This window comes from Actinia tenebrosa, unplaced genomic scaffold (genome assembly GCF_029948245.1).
Source record: "Actinia tenebrosa isolate PJP-AT-01 unplaced genomic scaffold, QUT_ActTen_1.0 PGA_scaffold17__23_contigs__length_9995812, whole genome shotgun sequence".
NCBI lineage: Eukaryota > Metazoa > Cnidaria > Anthozoa > Actiniaria > Actiniidae > Actinia > Actinia tenebrosa.
The window spans coordinates 191,278-210,370 of NW_028292577.1; the positions used below are offsets into that span (position 1 = coordinate 191,278).

General features: G+C 38.1%; 2 protein-coding genes across 2 annotated transcripts in view; one reads left to right on the plus strand and one right to left on the minus strand.

The window, feature by feature from the left end:
• Positions 1 to 497: 497 nt before the first annotated feature.
• LOC116303423 (major facilitator superfamily domain-containing protein 6-like) lies at positions 498 to 2,917 on the minus strand. The gene has a single exon (XM_031712952.2). The coding sequence runs from the start codon at positions 2,768 to 2,770 to the stop codon at positions 1,160 to 1,162; it is 1,611 nt and encodes a 536-aa protein (XP_031568812.1). The 5' UTR covers positions 2,771 to 2,917; the 3' UTR covers positions 498 to 1,159.
• Positions 2,918 to 5,047: 2,130 nt separating this feature from the next.
• The window catches only part of LOC116303425 (uncharacterized), a 30,804-nt gene continuing 16,758 nt past the window's right edge, over positions 5,048 to 19,093 (plus strand). The window contains 15 exon segments of the mRNA XM_031712954.2: positions 5,048 to 5,110; positions 5,275 to 5,308; positions 7,169 to 7,452; positions 8,757 to 8,919; positions 10,095 to 10,520; positions 10,981 to 11,137; positions 11,420 to 11,836; positions 12,449 to 12,522; positions 12,924 to 13,052; positions 13,234 to 13,421; positions 13,883 to 14,024; positions 14,560 to 15,011; positions 15,737 to 15,959; positions 16,045 to 16,214; positions 16,826 to 19,093. Coding sequence (XP_031568814.2) covers positions 5,048 to 5,110; positions 5,275 to 5,308; positions 7,169 to 7,452; positions 8,757 to 8,919; positions 10,095 to 10,520; positions 10,981 to 11,137; positions 11,420 to 11,836; positions 12,449 to 12,522; positions 12,924 to 13,052; positions 13,234 to 13,421; positions 13,883 to 14,024; positions 14,560 to 15,011; positions 15,737 to 15,959; positions 16,045 to 16,214; positions 16,826 to 19,093 — 5,190 coding nt within the window.

Sequence of the window (19,093 nt, forward strand, 5' to 3'; positions counted from 1 at the left end):
GGACACTCACTATTACTGACATGAAATGACGGTCCCGAGGGTGTCCGCTGTAACGAGAGTAGACTGTAAAGTGTAACTTTAATATCTGCTATTATGACTTACATAATTATGAATAAATTAATTCTTATTAATATCATAATCCTGTATATAAATACTTTGAATGTTCTTTAACATATTTATATATACTCTATCAATAACTATCATTTCGTATAAATATCAGCTAACATTAACAAATTTGAATTTTTTACTATACTTTAACTTATTTACAGTTTTGTGTAAACCCTCTGTTGATAAAGTTTCATTCAATTGGATTGTTTAATAATCAATTCTATTTTAAATGAGTTTTAAAAATTAATAATCATCTCATAGACATTAACAGAAACTTATTTTATTTATTTAATTGAACTACTAAATATTAACCGATATTTTCTATTTATTTCCCAGATAAGAGTGATTCTATTTATCCAGATATGAATCAAAATCCATAAGTGAATTTTCCAATGAAAAATGATAATTTATTTGATCAATAAAAGTTAAACTACTTATTTTACAGGTTTAAATGGAATCACTCTCCATAGGTTAATACTCTGTGTATCCAAAGTTTAAAATAAAATCAACTGTAACTTTTAAATATGATTTAAATATATTTTACTTTAAATTTAATACGAAATCTTTTAGTGCTATATAAACAAGAATAAAGATTTCAAGGGTTTATGCTATTATACATGAAAGCTTATAATGCTGGTTACCAAGGTGACTAGTCTCTCTGTCTCACAATGCAGCAAATCTTTATGTAGATTTATCTGTAAATCAGCTTAAAACAAAAGTTTGAAATATGAAACTGTTATGTTGACATTCTTAATTGATGCCTTTTAAAATGTTAGCAAACATTTGTTAATGCTTTTTTTTCTACTACTTATCTTTTAAATTGAGTAAAACTTCAAAATTTATTGATAACCAGAAACAACCTCTGGGCCAAAAAAACTAATAATATTAATGTTTTATGAACTGCAAAACGTCATCAAGACCTCCTTTTCTTTTGTTATGAGCTCTAGTCTTATACACACCACCTCCAGGAAGGGTGCTGGCAGCATAAGTGGTAAATAAAGATCCTTAACACAGTTTTCAAAGTCTCAAGCCATCCAAAAAAGCTCCTTAATCATCTCACAAAGTGGGTGTCTTCCTCTTCAGCCTCTAATGCTTCCAGCAACCAATCAGTTTGATAATTGGTCTGATGGTATCCATCATCATAGGTTAATTGGTGGTACTCTTTAAGTTTTCCAAATCTGCCATCTGGGATCTTCAACAGACATTGCAAGAGAATAAATAGCAATGCATATATTATACACACACCAGCACCACATCGAAATACTACCACTGGGCCATACTGATTATAGAGCAGAGCGACACCAATTCCTCCCATGCCGTGTCCTATTCCCCAGTATACTACTGACATAATCCCATTAAGAGTTCGCTCCATTCCTATTGGTGCAACTTCTGCTGCATAAGCCGAACATGCAGACCATACGCATGTCATGGACAAGCCTTGGAAGAGTTGAACTGGAAGGATAAGCCACTGGTTTGTGATGAAGGAAAAGCAGGCAAAATGCGCACTGTAAGCTAAGAGGGCTAAAGCAAATACCCAAGTATATCCACCAAAACGTATCAAATATTTTGAGAGAAATAGCGTACAGAGCTCAGAAAATGTTCCAATGACTATCATTAATCCCATAACTGTTATTGACGCTTTAATGTCTTGTAAATACCACATCATGTAATTTGACATCAGTGACTCTGCCATGCCCAGTGCAAACAGAATAGAAATAGTAGCTAGTGCATGCATATTGCAGCTGACAAACTTACATGCACGTCCAAATCTGTAAATCATGGAAGTTTTGGGCTCATACACATGCAGAATGGATGCGAATAGAAATGCTGCACTACCCAAAAATCCAAACAGATAGAAGTGGATATAGAAACTGTTTTTCAAACCAAATGAGCAATGGTAATGACCAATCACAAGGATTACGAGGCCAGCTCCAAAGATCTCTCCCAGTGATGTCCAAGCCTTGCTTTTTGCAACGCTTCCTTTACTAAAATGTAGAAAATCTGCAAATATGCTATCACTAATGAGTTTAACTGCTGACATGAAAAATTCTGCAAATGCTGTTATTAACAAAAGATTTCTGAACAATACGTCCATACGAAACCCATACATTATGAAAACACTGTCCTCCTTTTCTCTTTGGAGTGCTTTTGTTCGGTTTAATTCAAGGTCTTGATGTTGTCTCTTGGTTTTCGTTACGGCTTCTGTCATATCTCGTTCATGCATTCCAAATGCTAATGAGCGAACGTGAATTAGAGATTTATTCTCAGCATGAAGAAACGAAGATTCGTTTTTAAATACATTCTCTTCGTGACACACGTACTCCATAAAGTCAGCATCCTGTTTGTAAACAAAACTCACAGAAATATTTAAAATAATACCGATTAGCAAGAGAACGACCAGGAAGCATTTTCTTTTCGCGAGCTTCTCCGAGAAAATACACCATAAGAAAGAGCTCCAACACGAGATAAGAGACCTCAAACAGCCTAGAATTCCACTTTGGAAGGCAGTCAGTCCCAAGAAGCGGAAATACATGGGAAGAAAAGGAACCATCGTGATATAACAAGCTCCATAAAATACTCGAAACAGCTTGGGAGCGAGAAGAGTTCGACTAAGACGCGACGGTGCTGCCCAACTAAAGTCGTGGATTTCTTCGCCATCCATGTTTTGATTTCAGAAATGCTCAATCATACGTGACTTCAGTGTTGTCTCAACATTTTGTGAAGGTTGAGTGATTCGTGAAGTCTTGCATAAGGAAATAAGGTAGCTTTTGTTTGGCAGAGAAGATATTTGTAAACGTGGCCTGATCACTTGTTCTATATGATCAGTTGACCACGTGGAGGCACAGGGAGCCCACTCTAGATGATAGTACAAGTTAAAAATAAAACTTTCAATGTGGTTCGTGATCGTTCGTGATACTGAAAGAAAAATTGGCCGAAGGAGAATTATATCAGAAAATTAGACCCATATTGCACCAAAGTTGTGAAATGTCGTGTGCTATATTTTTCGCTTTATCTTTTACTATTTTTAAGTATTATTGATAGTTTTTATAGAATATAACTCTTATCTAAAGTGGGCTCCCTGTTGTTTGGGTTAGCACGCTCAGTTATGACCGAAAGAAATATAAAAACTGGTGACAAGATAAATGATAAAAAAATATGAAGAAGGAAGAGATAATGAGCAAGGGCGGATCCAGGGTTTTTTGAAGGAGGGGTCTCAGGGGTAAATTTTGTGGGCAAAGGAATCCCAATCGCATTTTTACCACAGGAAGCCCATTTGACCTCAGGAATGAGAGGGGGGTCGCGACCCCTCCGACCCTCCCCCTGGATCCGCCCTTGAATGAGTCAGTATCGTTAATTTAAAACAATTCAAATGCTTTTTCTTAAGAAAATCAACAAAAAGTCAATGATACAGGGCCATTGCCAGCCTTGAAAAACAGGGGACGAAGATGAGGCAACGAAAACAATTCGCAAGAAGTTATCACTCTTCGTTACTTTTAATTTCAGGGGAAAACTAGTGGACACGGGCTCTCCGATCACTGTGGACGTTACGACCCTTAGATCACAGGTAGCCCAGGCTTTGAATAGTGTTGAATAACTGAATCAATCGAGAGACAGACAGACAGACAAAGATGACGCTTCCCCACCACACACTAAAGGGAAGCGTCATCTAAACCCGAACGAAATGAGCTTTAACTAAGCCATGGGGTTGTTCAATATATCAACAACACACGTTTAGAGTTTTTTTTGATTTTACTGATTTTAAAGCAAAAAAATGAGGATTCAAAAATACCTATATATTCTTCGTATAATACCCATATAATCTTTGCCTGTCTGTCTCTCGATCGATTCAGTTATTCAACACGAACGGTACGCCTGGGCTACCTGTGCTTAGAAAAAGCGGGTTTTCGGAATTTCAGCTTGAGAAATGGGGGCAAATAGATGTCTTGACAGAAAAATATCCGAAATGTTTACCATTATTTCTCGTCTATTCTCCTTTTATTAATAATAAATGTATCTACTAAGAAGGAACGATATCTTAGCGAAGTAAAAAAATTTAATGATGATTACTGAAAACATAGTCAATAGGGGCCAAGATCTCCTATTTTAATTAAAAAGATATAACTAGCTAAAAACTAGTGTGAGCTGCGTCGGTGTTTCTAATGAAACAGTAATGATGAAAAGGTAAATTATACACCGTGAAAAGATGAAAAAACTTACTGACGTTTCGGACGCTAGTCCTTCGTCGGAGTAAAAAAGCAACTCCGACGAAGGACTAGCGTCCGAAACGTCAGTAAGTTTTTTCATCTTTTCACGGTGTATAATTTACCTTTTCATCATTACTATTTCAATTAACTATGCTAAATCTGAAGTGGGGGGGGGGGGGGGGGGGGGGGGGAGCGCAAAAAATAGAGAGTTATGTTGACAACTTGAAATTTTCATGCTCCGGTTTTGGGCCTTTCTTTTCACATGACAAGTATTAACAACACATTATAATAAAGTTAAATAGAAAAAACTGGAAGCGACTGAAAACAGAAAGAATGAAACAACTTAGTTAAATTCGGACAAATTTAAACTTGAACAAGGAGAATAATAAGCAACAGCACATGAGGTCAGCTGCACAATTTAGAATGTCAGTGTACACTAGTTTATTCTAGTGTTATCATTGGTAAGTTACTGTGTTTACGCAATTTCTGCTAATTCTTTATTTGTTTTACCTATATTAGCCAGTCCTATAGTCGCTATGTCGCACCTGCTCCAAAAATTCTGTCCAATCACATCAACGTACCTCGCTTGTCAACATTATTCAATGTTCAAATATCACTTTTACAAAGTTTAAATGACATTGTTGGACTTCATGAATTCCGGCAATTGTACTAAAAAAATTTTAAGTCTGGTAATAATTCGAGTCGTGGAATGTGATACAAAAAAAACTACGAAAATGCAATCAAGGGCTTTGGCAGTTTGGTGCTTGATAATAGTTTTCTTGACTTCAACTTTGAAGGTACTGTAAAATCAAAATTCATATAATCGCAATTCTAATGGTTTACTATCTTCGTTCATTTGCTTTAACAAGTTTATTGAAAGTACCGAGTCTTTCTTGATTTATACAGCTGAACTTCTTTTTGTATTTTTTATATAATGTTATATTTTAATGCTTTCTTACAGGCATTTGCAGTTTGTCCGTCATACGCAGTTCCTGGTAAGACTTTTTCTATCTTTTCAGTGTAAACAATTTGTTTTACATATCACTTCAAAAAGTTTGGTGAACTTTGAGCTCTCGGATTTATACATGAAAATGTTCTCGGCTCAACTAAGTATAATCATAAATTTCAAATTTTCAATTTAAACCGAGCAAAAATATGTTTTGAATGACTTATTTCGACACCCGGCTAGCTTCGAATATTGTTTATTTTAATATATTCTATCTTATCAGATCTGTAGCCTAAAATATACTGACCAACATCATATGATATTAAAATAGTATCAATTTTTTCTGAAAGTTTTAACTGTGAAGCTTTCAAAGTGTTATCCGTTTCAATGTTCAGGGAGATATTTTTAGTTCACTTCGAAACTTATTTCACTGATATTGTTTTGATTGGATTCCAAATGATTGTTAATTTCATGATACAAAGTTTAAGTTTCCATAGCTTTTTAGATACAGGGCTCTAAACGTTTAGAATAGTCTCTTACGCATTAAAGATCAAGATTCTTTACGGAAACTAGTTTCGTCTTTATTCAGATTGCCCCTAGTGTACCTCTCTTGTCTCCTGCGAGAGTTTTTTATTCGAGTGAAGTTCGAACGAAGCGATAATTTGTTGAGCTCAGCGAGAGACGAAGTAGCGATATAGGTCGACCGTCGCACGCCAGTAAAAAGTCTAATAAGGGTCAGTGTTTGTGAGTGGGTGCCCGGATTTTGGTAGTAAGCGGTGGCGTGAGTCTGGCTAGATGTTTATTTACCCGATCCAGCAAGTTCGAGTAAACTTTTAAATTAAAGTATTTGAGAAGAAAAATAAAAACAGAATAACAATAAACTTCTACGTAACGCGTGTAGATTGAAAATTTTTCGATTATTTGTACTCTTATAAAAAAATATCTTATTAACTCATAGGAATGTTGATAAATCTTGAGATATTGGGGTTTTGTTTTGATGCAGGGGGTTTCTCGTAATATTATAGCTTGTCAAGTGAGTTGTCTTAATTAAAATATTATTTTCCAAAAACATGGAACAAAATTTTGTTGAGGATTTTCTTGATTTTTTAATGATAGCTTTTTATTCTTTTATTTTCTTCTTCTTTTTCTTTTTCGCTTTTTTCTTTTGGCTCAGGCTAATATTTTTCACTGATCGTCATCGTGGCCGGCTTTCATTTTCTCGATTTTGTATTCTTCTTCTTCCATTTTTTTTCTTTTTTATAACACAGTGACGTGAAGATATGAAGTTTATCTTTGAGTGATGAAAAATATTTCACGAGTGAGAGCAGCGAGTGGCGTATTTCCCAGTAAAACACTCATATTTATATAATAATAAGCCATGTTTAATTTGACGTTACAACTTTTAAGTAACAACTGAAAAACCAATTGAAACTGCAGTTTCAAATTTTACTTTTCTTGCATTCCATTTTTTCGGAATTCTTCAAAGTCTGCTAGAATAAACTGTTGATGTAACAACGGTTTGCTACATCATCCAGTTTTGTCGGTGGTCTTGTCAAGCTTCCGATGCCAACAGGGGTATTAATGCTAATCAAGTTTCACCGCGTTAAGATCTTTTCCGTTATTACTAAACCTATTGTTTATTCAACGGTTTGGTGAAAATGTTTTTATTCTAGTTTATCTAAATAAAGACGAAACTAGTTTCTGTAAAGGATTTAAATAAAACAATTTACGTAGGTTGTGTCATTAGTATTAAATTAATTTTGTTCGTCAAAAATTAATTAATTTTGGCCTGCCTTTTTTAATGTCATTGAAACTCTTTTGATCGTGAATCTTTTATTCGTCTTTAATGGAATATAGCCAAAATTCAATAGAAATTCCAGCGAATTTATAGATTCTATTTTTTTTCCAGAAAATTTAAAACGACCTTTCATCAACGTAGCGAGCACCACACAACAAGCTACATGTACAGCTACATCAGAGCATCTCGGATTTACGTGCAGTAAAGCCTTGGATGAGGATACAGCCACTGAATATAAAGTTAGCACAGGCAATCCGGCTATTGATTCTTCGGTAACCATCACTTTTTTTCACAAATACCTCATAAATACTGTCAAAATTACCCAGCTAGAAGGAGCAACCAATCAAATCGAGCAAATTAAGATCTCATTTGATAATGTCAACGATGTAGAGTATGTAAGTATGACAAGTGCTTTATTTATACTGGGTTTTTCAGTGTTATTATTTATTTATTTATTTATTTATTCATTTATTTATTTATTTATAATTAAACTTCTAAGATTCGGACAAACATTGCATTCTGTTTAACCGCTACGAGGATTATACGAATCGATTTTATTATTTTTACTTAAAGTTACAATAATAACCCATGTAAACTAAGATCAACTGCGATCGGCTGTGAAAATTATCTGCTGAAAGTAAACTTGTAAGTTTGTTTGTCCGAATTTTGCCTTTGTCTTCGTTTTCATGACGCCACGACTGCGCTGCGCTATTTGATTGCTAGCGATTCCGAACAATTGCGAAAACCATTGAACCTGATCGTTTATTTTCGATTGCATTGACATTGTTTTGAATTCGATTGGTTCGATTGAAAAAAGCCAAGTCGAAGTTGAGTTCGATTAGAATCGATGTAATCGAATGTTCGATTTTGTTAGAGTCGCCACTCCTGGAAATCAGATTTATAGGTCGCAATCGGCGAAACAAATGTATGACTCTCCTATTAAGTCAACAAGGAAACTGCTTTCGTCAAAACTATAAAGCTATCTAAAACCCCAGTCCTCCTCCAAAAAAAAATGAAAAACGTACCTTTTCTTTCTCTCGAATATCCAAGGCTAATTTAAAATCCAAGTTCTTGAAAACAAAGAAATTAGTTAATTAAGATTTAAGCAAGATTTATATGTATGTTGGTAATGGACTGAAACTATTAAGTCAGTTCAATTTCTGTTTTTCCCCTTAATTAAAGTTAAATTTTATTCATAAAGCTACGTAAAAAGTTCATAAGAATATGTCGTTTTTTCTAAGGAAATGGACATAAATAGAGATGAATAGAAGCATCCTCAACGAAATACTGCACAAGTTTGATATAAACCTTTCCAAGAAAGCATAAACATTCATGCTCTCTTGGTTTTTCTAAGCAGCTTTTGAAGATAATTATAATTTATTTGGCAAATTGGACGTACTAGAAGGTGTGAATTACCTAATGAATTCTAGCTGATCTGAGGAGAAATGTCAGCCAATCCGCAGAATCGAGAATTTTTTCAACATTTGGGAGTCATCTTTCCTCTAAATAGATTAACTATTAACTATTGATCAGTCAATCAATTTATTTCTCGCTATTCAACACTAGAGTAGGCTAAGACTTTACAATTGTGAAGGGCTCTAATACGAGTCCAGAGTTGGCCAGGGTAAAGTGCAACTTACTCATTTGAGTTAGATAATCAATGCTTTGAGACTTATTACGATTATGTATCCTTTCACAGATAAATCTAACAAAAAACGCAGCCGCACAGGCCAAGCCAGAAGCGTTCTCATTTAGCGAACGCCTCACAAAAACAATAAAATTAACAATTTTGATTCTGCATGATGGAAGTACGGGACATGGGTATAAGTCAATAGAAGTAACCAATGGAATGGCTTCTAATGGTAAGTAATAAGCAAACAGGTGTTTGTCTGGATTTGTTTAAACGTTAACGATTGTTCTCATTATTTAGGTAGGCTTGGAGAAGGATAAATTCCACTTTCTAAATCTATATTCAAATCTTGAATATATATAATGTTTTAAAGTGCCTATCACCCTTCTGACAATATTCACAGTATTGATTCTACATGGGGTAAGATGTTGAATAACCCGAAAAAATTACATAGTTTGAGTGCGGCTTCTCGAAGTTATGAAGGTTTTTCCATGTCATATGCTAATGCTGTGACGTATGAGGAGTCATTTATGGCTATTTGTTGTTCCTCGTAATTCGAAACACCGGCTTCTATGGGAAAACTAACTTGCAATCATTTCTATAAGAGCAATGGGGAAAACAATGACGTATTTCAAATTTAATTTATCTGTACCAGTAGTGTTTTGTATATTAAATGATTACTTAAACCTTTTTTTAACAGTTAGAAACTGATCTACTATGATGAAATGCTTGTTTGAAGCGGTATTTTCAATTGTACAAAGATGTTTTGTTGCATTTGTGTTCAGGAATGTAGCTTTGTCAGGCTTTTTTATAGAAAATATATGGGAAATAAGCAAACGAAGGCCTAAACCTCATTTTCGAATAAAATTTTTGTTTTGGGTTAACACTTTGATTCCACTTTCATCGGTCACCTCCACTTCCAAACAAGTTAAACTTTCTAAATAAAAAGATTTTAGCGTTTTACAACAGCCTTTCTTCAAGAAAATATGTTTTGGCGCTCACTGCTTGAATACGTAATAAGAATAATTACTAAAAGCCAAGGACACTTATGTTTTTTGTCAATATTGTAATCCTTACTTTTCTGTAAACATCATTGTTTTATTAGTAAATTAAGGTATTTAGGCAAACATTGTAATGGGATTACCTCACAGTGTTGCCTAGCAACACGTCTAAACACGTCGGCGTGCGAGTACTCGGGTACCGCTGTCTTTAGTATCGCAGGCACATACGTGATTAATAAAAGTGACCTTTACTGCACTTGAAATTATATTTGAATTTAAATGCTTGCAATCATTTCTGACCTGATGGTGTTGTCGAGATGACAACGAAACGTCGTCTAGTATCATTAGTTTTTATATTAAGAACATACAACTTTATTTTTAATGAAGTTATTCTCATTGTTTTTAGACAAACTTTGTGACTACCTCACCGTGTTGCCTAGCAACATGTCTGAATACGTAGGCGTGTACTCGGATACCGCTGTCTTTGGTATCCTAGGCACCGAATCCCATGCCATCTTGTCAACATCAACGTCATCAGCATCACCTCGTTATGTCTTACGATTTGGAGCAGCTACAAATACTAAAGTCCAACTTGACCGCTTTGGGCCTCCTGGGACCGACGTATCCAATGTCCAAGAGGCAGCCACAGTACTGAGCGCGACTGACTGGAGGATGTTCAGTATTGACTTTAGCACGACAGCCGTGGCATTGATAATCGGGGACGACCTGCTGTTAAAGCACGATGACGCAGCGGATCGTATTCAAATCAAATATGTCTCATTTTACAATCCTGGTAGTACGAGCATCAAAGTTCTCTACTGCAATAGAGAAGGTAAGGCTACTTTTATTATTACGTCATTACATACTCTAATACTCTTGAATACTCTAATTTAAATTTTCCCCCGAAGAGATTAGCATGAAAATGCTTCTCTTAAATTTGACGTTAAATAAAGTTTACTACTGCTACTGCTACTTCGGCGATGTGTTCGGCATGTACCATCCTCGATGGCCAGTATATCACAACCACTAAAATGCGGTGTAGTGGTTTATCGTTGCTCAATGTCGATGCCAGAGTCCTTAGTTCGGAGAGATAGGATCGCGGATTGGGTCGGGAGGTTACCACCAAATCAACATTAAGTACAACAGCATCATGAAACAATCCATTTAGTCGTAAAAATTGCAAGGAACAAATTTTTCCTCTTTGATATTTTTTCTTGACGCGACCATCTGCACCTTTTTCTGTACCTTATTCTTCTTTCATCTCTGCTTAACTTCAGTTTTTTTCTTTTCAGTCAAATGCTACAAAGATGCGAGTCATTTTTGGCCTTTTGACAAACCAAACGTAGCAGACTTGATCACAGGAAAGACTTTAACAAGCAAAATGAAGCATATCAAACCAGGCCCAACGTTTTATAGTATTACAAGTGCAGCATTTAGCCTGACAAACAAGTAAGTCTAGCAAATTACCGCGGAAATGGTTCGTCACTAATTATGATTCACAAAAGAGGAAAATAGGTGGGTAGGTAAGAAGGAAAGTATAAAAGTATGGTAGGAAGGCAGGAAGGCAGGCGAGATGTTTTAGGTATATAATAGGTTTCTAGATTCCAAATTTAAATGACTCTATACTATAGTCTTGCTTACACTTTCACATACCAAATAACTCATCTTTTGATGCACAATTCAGTAACTGACCAATTTGACATTATCTTTCAATATTCTATTATACCTTAGCAAACTGAATCTCGGTGACTTCGCTGGAAAATGCCTCAGTAATCCCAAGTTGTGTACTAAAGGCCTGACCGTAGCCTTCTGGTTTAACGTCGCCATAGCCAGTACGGGCGTCCAAACATTATTATCAACAGACACTACCTCTCCCGGTATACAAATTTACTTCTCTAACGATGAAGTGCACGCGAATGTGTACGACAAAACATATAAAACATACGCCAAAAGTACAGCCAAGAAAGGACAATGGAATCACGTGACTGTCACGTGGACACCCACAAATCAGATGGTTTTGATGATCAATTTTAATAGTCAGACTAGCGGTTCCACCAGTCCTGACCAGAGGCTGACCGATACCAACACAATCTTGACCATTGGAGCAAAGAATGATTTGAGTGGAAGCGCAGATGCATCTATCAGCAGGTAAAATTGCATATAACAGCTAGTATTATTTTTGATTGGGATAACAGACCCCTTGCATGAGATGTCAAAGCAGCTCGATCTGGGGGACAAAACAAAAGAATTCCAATCTCCTGAGAATTGGAACCTACTGTTTTGTCCCCCAGATCGAGCTGCATTCCAAAGTGCTGCAAGGGGTCTATGAAAGTAATGATGAAGATAGTTTGTCTCGTGATGTTAATTATTGACGATGATGACAGTGATGGATGAGGATGACAGTGATGGTGATGATAATCATAAATGATGATGATGATGATGATAAGATGAAGGTGTTGTTGTTGATGATGATAAAGATGATGGTGCATGATCAGAAAGATGTTGTTGATGATGATAAATGTGATGTTGGTGAAGGTGTTGTCGTTGATGATGATGATGAATATAATGGTGGTGAAATATGTAAATCATTATCATGTTAATAATAAATGATGAGGAAGTTCTGCCATCTCTAACAGGGGGTTATAAGAGCCGGCCAGATATTATAAAAGGGAATTAGTATAAGGAAGTTTCATTTCTGAATTACCCTTGAATATAGCATATACCTTTACCGAAGTAGTTTCCAAATCCTCTTCTATTTAGCCTGGTCATATGGGAAAAAAGCTTAGATGGTCACTACATACAAAAGATTGGAATCTGCACAGGTTTTTCTCCAGGTGAGTTCTCCATACTAATATCCTTCTGTCTCCCTTATTACGTCTTAGTGCCACTAACACCAGACGTTTGCATTTGAACGAAACCAATTTCATCACCTCAATAAATCCCTCCCTTGTAGTCTATCGGAATGCAGCTCGCATGCAATTAGGAGGACATAACAATAGGTTTCCAATTCTCAGGAGATTGAAATTCTTTCGTTTTGTCCTCCAAATTGAGCTCCTTTGACGTCACATGCAAGGGGTGCATTGAGCTCCTTTGACGTCACATGCAAGGGGTCTATTGAGCTCCTTTGACGTCACATGCAAGGGGTCTTTTTGCAAAGCTGGATTTAAATCTTTCAAATCCCAGGAACTCTTTATGATAACAACAAGGAATGAAATATACTTTTTTTCTCATGCAGTTCCGTCGCTGGAGGAAGGCAACTTCTCGAGCATAATCGTACCGTACGATTCACTGACAGCGTCGTCCGATGTTGGGAACACGATACTCAAAGGCCAACTGCTCTACGACGATGGCACTGCTTTATCAGGTTTGTATCACTCAATCTTATTACTGGGTTACCTGTGGCAACCCAGTGTACCCTGTCCCCAGGGTGTTGTTGGACAACCATCTAAAAAAAATCAGGAAAATCTAGTCAAGTGATCATTTTCCTCCATTTTGGAAAAACCATGAATGTGAAAGTCACCTTTTCTCCTGACTGTCTTTATTAGGTGCGTGGCAGCCATCACATACTACTCCCCCCACGTACTTCCAGTTGGACTTCGTAATGGGTATGCCATTGGCCAAGACTGCAACACAGGGCGGTAATAATCTGGCCCAATGGGTGAAATCTTATACACTATCTTACAGCTGGGATGGACAGGAGTGGACGGATTATAAGATCAGTGGTTCTGTATACGTAAGTCAACTGCTCGGATATACACCTAATTCAAGAAACGTTGTCCTGGCCAAAGGAGATAGGCGATAGGTCATTCCGACATGGAAATGGTTTCGTTGAATACAAAGAACATCGAATCAGTCTCAACACTAAGGTCCATACTCTTGACAAGAAGAAGAAGCAGAAACACAAGTCATTCCAGCTATTCTTGGATCTTGGAATGACATATATCCTATCGCTTTTCGCCTATCTCCTATTGCCTATCGTCTTTGGCGATGAACACGTTTTATGAACTAGCTGTATATAGATATAGCAAGAGAATATGAACGATACAGCTCAAACAAAGAATCTTATTATTGAGAGAATGACACGTGGTCTGAAATGGGAAAACATTACCTTTTTAAGCCGCCAAGTGTTTGATCCCTCAGTTTAATCTAACCCTTTTTACATTTATACCAAAACATTTTTTGATTACATTTTAGCATTTCACGGCAAATTCGGATAGCAAAAACATCGTCTCGCATTTACTCTGCCCTAAAATCGAAGCAAGACTCATACGCTTTCATCCCGTCACCTGGAATGCGAATATAGCGATGCGCGTTGGACTCTTAGTGGACGGAGATGGTGAGTACTGATCAATGAAATGCCAGGGTAAGGTTTTTTCATACAAGAAAATGCACAATAAGATATGATGTGCCTAAAGGCCGGTTTGGACGGTACGATTTTCGCCTACAACTATCGTATACAACACGCACGCGCCATCCTACAACTCGAGTCGTAGCGTGTAAATCAAGCCTACAACTCGCCTACGACGAACGCGAGAATGTTGTATACGATAGTTGTAGGCGAAAATCGTACCGTCTAAACCGGCCTTAAAACGAAGAATCTTATTCCCAAAGAAATGTAATGTGGCCTGAAATGCGAAAACATTACGGCCCAAGTTAAGCTGAATGGGTCCAAAATACCTCAAAAACAAACCTCTAATGCTTTTTCGGCAAATCTTAGAAAACTCCCAAAAACGAAGCTCGAAAAACCTCATAAACAAACCTCAAATTTTGATTGCTTGACCTGGACTATTTTTGAAGGTCAACTGCTAATTTGTATTCATTGAATATTTGAAAACTCTATGGAACCAATCATCCTTGTATTTTATTAACAGCCGTTGACTTCAAGGGCTGCTACAGCAGCGCCTCAATCGACCTAACAAAACCCATAAATGACGTCAACCCGGACGAACTGCATCCTGGGAAGTGCGTGACGTCATGCGTCTTTCAAAATGCAAAGTACGCAGGATTGTCGCACGAGAACCGTTGCTACTGTTTCGACACGTTGCCTGGTAACGACGTTTCACGGCACAAGTGCAACGACCCTTGCAACGGAGACCCTTCATTCAAATGTGGAAGCCTGTTCTATGTCAATGTCTATGGAGTACGCGAATCAGTCGATGCCAATTTCTTGATAAGTATACCGAGTAAGGTTAAGCTGTTGACGCCCTTCAAGGTTACGTCGTCAGTTCATCACAGGTTTTCTGTGGACTTTGGGGAAGGCATCATCTTAATCACCAACAAGTCCGAAATTTCCTACTTCGCGACAAACGTCAATAAGAGAACTGTAAGAATTGCTAATCATGACTTCGTATAACATCATAACACCACCAAAAATAACCTCTGGGTTACACTGATCTAAGTCAGGGCAAGGCTAACATACAAAATCAAACCCTGAAATAACCTCTGGGTTGCACTGATCTAAGTCAGGGCAAGGCTAACACACAGATTGAACCCTGAAACAATTTCTGGGCTGATCAAAGTCAGGACACAACTAACTCACAAAATCAAAGCCTGAAAAAAACCTGTAGGCTTATCTTAGTCAGGGCATGTTTAGCTCACAGATCCAAGCCTGAAACAACCTCTGGGCTTATCCAAGTCAAAGCACGGCTAAGTCACAGATCGAAGTGGAATTTAGGCTGTTGGGTTTTGTGGAAGGGAGAAAATTGAAGAACTCAGATTGAGAAAAATCCTCACATCAAAGCTGAGACCCAACAGACTCTATTGTGGATTATTCTCTTCTATAGAGATAAACAGCCAAACTCAACATCCTTTTATCGATCTGGGCCCGGTTGTATGTACAAAGCCTGGATGGCGCTATCCGGCGGATAAATCCTTATCCAGTGGATACGTCGATGCTGTTATCCAATAAATTTATCCACTGGAAAAGATTCATCCGTCGGATAGCGCTATACAGGCTTCGTACAACCGGGCCCAGGGATCCCTGAGAAACATGGAATATATGTTCTTCTTGGCTATCACTTTCTTAACTCTGGTATGATCACGTGGCAGGTTGTTGCAGACACGTGGACGAGTAAGTATGGAACTCCAAAGCAGCGTAAAAGTTCCAAGGAGTTAGAAGTCCAATGGTACCTGAATGGATCCAAGATATCATACGATAAAGTCGTAGAAGCTGGTCAGTCTTATGCAATTAACATCACTGTGAATGAAGGCAGTGAATTGAAGATACTGCGAACAAAGAGTAATGGAGAACAGCAATCCTACAGTATCCCTGGTGAGTAGAGACTCTACAATATCCGGGTACTAGTATAGAAAGATATTCCATATTTCTCGAATATATTTTGATCTTATATTTTCAGATGCTATGGTACTAACGACTCTAAAATTGGACTCCACCTTGACGACTACCACACCCGGCTCCAATAGTCAGGACAGGTTGTTTGTCCTCTCGAATAGCGTATTCAATAATAATGGTATACTGAAAGCTTTCACAGTTCATGTGTTGACACCAGGGTACATCAAAGTACAGGTATGGTTGACGTAATGGTCACGTGATCACATGATGAGGTTTTACGTATTGTCACGTGATCACATGATGAGGTTTTACGTAATAACACGTGATGTCACGCGACCATATGATGAGGATTGACGTAATGTCACGTGATCACATGATGAGGTTTTACGTAATAACACGTGATGTCACGCGACCATATGATGAGGATTGACGTAATGTCACGCGATGACGTGATGATGATTGACGTGATGTCACGCGACCACATGATGAGGATTGACGTAATGTCACGTGATCACATGATAATAATTGACGTATTGTCACGTGATCACATGATGAGGTTTTACGTAATAACACGTGATGTCACGCGACCATATGATGAGGATTGACGTAATGTCACGTGATGACGTGATGATGATTGACGTGATGTTACGCGACCATATGATGAGGATTGACGTAATGTCACGTGATCACGTGATGATAATTGACGTGATGTTAATTTTGTAGCAAAAACTGGGCTAAACGTTTCTGGTGTTTGATCTTAAATTTTCTTAGCAGTTCTGTAATTTGTTCAGAAGTTTTCCAGCCCAGTTTTAATTGGTTCATGTTGTGTTTGTGAATTATTTTAGATTCTCCGTCCCGTGTGTATCGCGGGAGACAATACCACTTACTGTTATTCAACTGGAACATGCAACTCCTCTGTATCCCTATGTACTTTCACGCTGCCCAGCACTAGCCCATCCTGCTCCTCTGGAAGCGTATTCTGCGCCTCTACCAGCCTTTGCACACAGAATAATCTAGTGTGTGGAGCGGCACAGTCGTCCGCCAATGTTACTTTATGGTCAGAGTACGAGGTGGTACATGAAGTCTATACATACCTCGATAAGGGACAGCAGTTGTTCTTAGCGCGAAATGCAACAAGTACTAAGGAGTTTGAAGTTCGAATCGGCTACCTTCCGGCTATTGCTTTACCAGCCAGTCAGAGCGCAGAAATTTCCATGATCAAAACTTCGACGAGAAACCACTACCGGAGCAATACACTCTACAAAGTCCAGGATTTGTTGCAATCTTCTACCCTGACGTCCGAGGTTGATTATCCTGACCTACAAGCAACTTATGTGGTTCCGTCTACCTTCGCTCTCCTTGACAACTGCACTTCAGGCACTCACCAAGATGTGTTTAATTTCTCTAACTCGTATGCCTACGAGATAGTAACCGCTAATTACTTGTGTATTGAGCGAGTGCGGAATGTTACATGGATCCATGATTTATACCTGCCTGCGCGCGTTCCTGTCAACATCACTGTCCTAGCTCATCCCGGAATTAATGTCACACATGTGATTGGGTATGGTAACGCAACCCTAACTTACCAACAAGAACGAGTTGATCATAACGTAACGTATGCTGTACTTTTTAACGACACTGGTAATTATTCTCTAACGCTGACAGCTTTTAATTTGCTCGGACTTGAGGCCAAGAGATGTTACGTGATTGTTATCGAGAGAATCTTGGCGATGGAAATCATAAAACCGCTACCAACAAAACACAGCTATGTCACGCAAATTCAATGGACGGTTCATAATGGCAGCGATATCCAATGTAACGCAAGCCTTGGAGAGGGAACCTTTCGTCAGACGACGCCAAGAAGTGTGACCGGCGTAGAATTGATGACAATGAATTATACTTATCCACTCGCTGGTGAATACTTTTCTAACTTAACCTGCTTCAACCCTGTCAGTAGTCTGTCTAACTACACGTTTGTTGTGGTGGAACTCCCAATTAATGGTTTAATAGTCTATGTTATTCACGTAGCAAGAGACATCGAGGTGAATGAAACAATAGAAGTAGTCGCGGCCATCACCCAAGGAACAAACCCTATAGCTCTGATTGACTTTGGAGATGGGACTTCAAACCTGACTCGTACATTGAGGAGCTTCAAATCTTACCCAACATGGGGGTTCTTTACTTCGAATGTTACTGTTTACAACAATGTCAGCTCTATGAATTATTCTTTGGTTATCCAGGTTCACAAACCAGTATTTCCCATCAATATTACGCACATCACAACCAAAGATACAAACTTCTCGAACCCAAATCCTTTCATGATGAATATTTCGTCCGGGAATGATTTCATCTGTGACTGGGATTTTGGCGACGGTGTGGTTAAGCGAAGAGCTAGCAACTTCAGCACCTTAGGGCGTCTGGTTTACCATAATTACAACTTGGATAAGTGCTTTAATGGGAAAGCTAATTGTAGTAATCGCCTTTACAACCATGAGAGGGTTTTCACCGCATGTGTCTACCATCCCATTACGAATCTAACTTTCCTCGTCCCTTCTGCTTATCCCAGTAGTAACATAGACATGAATATATCTTTCCAAGCCGTTCTGGGAACTTCCGTCAGCTATAACATTACATGGAAGCATCTTCTAGGAAGCCAGATAAATATTCCCGCTACGGTTTCTGCTGACACAAAAAGTGGAAGTGCGTCAATACCTCAAGGTAATTTCCCCGGAATCGGGATATACATTGCTGAACTCAGCGCCATCAATCAAGTTACCCCAAAAGTTGTCGTGACGAAAACTGTCAACGTGGAAATTCCGATCCTGAATCTTTGCGCTCAGGCCAGCCATGTTTACGTCCAAGTCGGCCTACCTGTTCATTTCTATGCTTCTGTTGATGCTGGTTCCAACGTGACTATGACCTGGAACTTCCAAGATGGATTCAACCAGACCGACCTATACAGAGGTGATACTCTGAGGATAACAGGCAATAATGTCAGTCATTCGTTCGCGCATCATGGTATATACAAAGTGTTAGGGACCGCAACCAACCCCTTGGGTAGTCACTCTGCTGTGGCTGTCGTATATGTCCAGTACCCAGTAAAGAACCTTGTA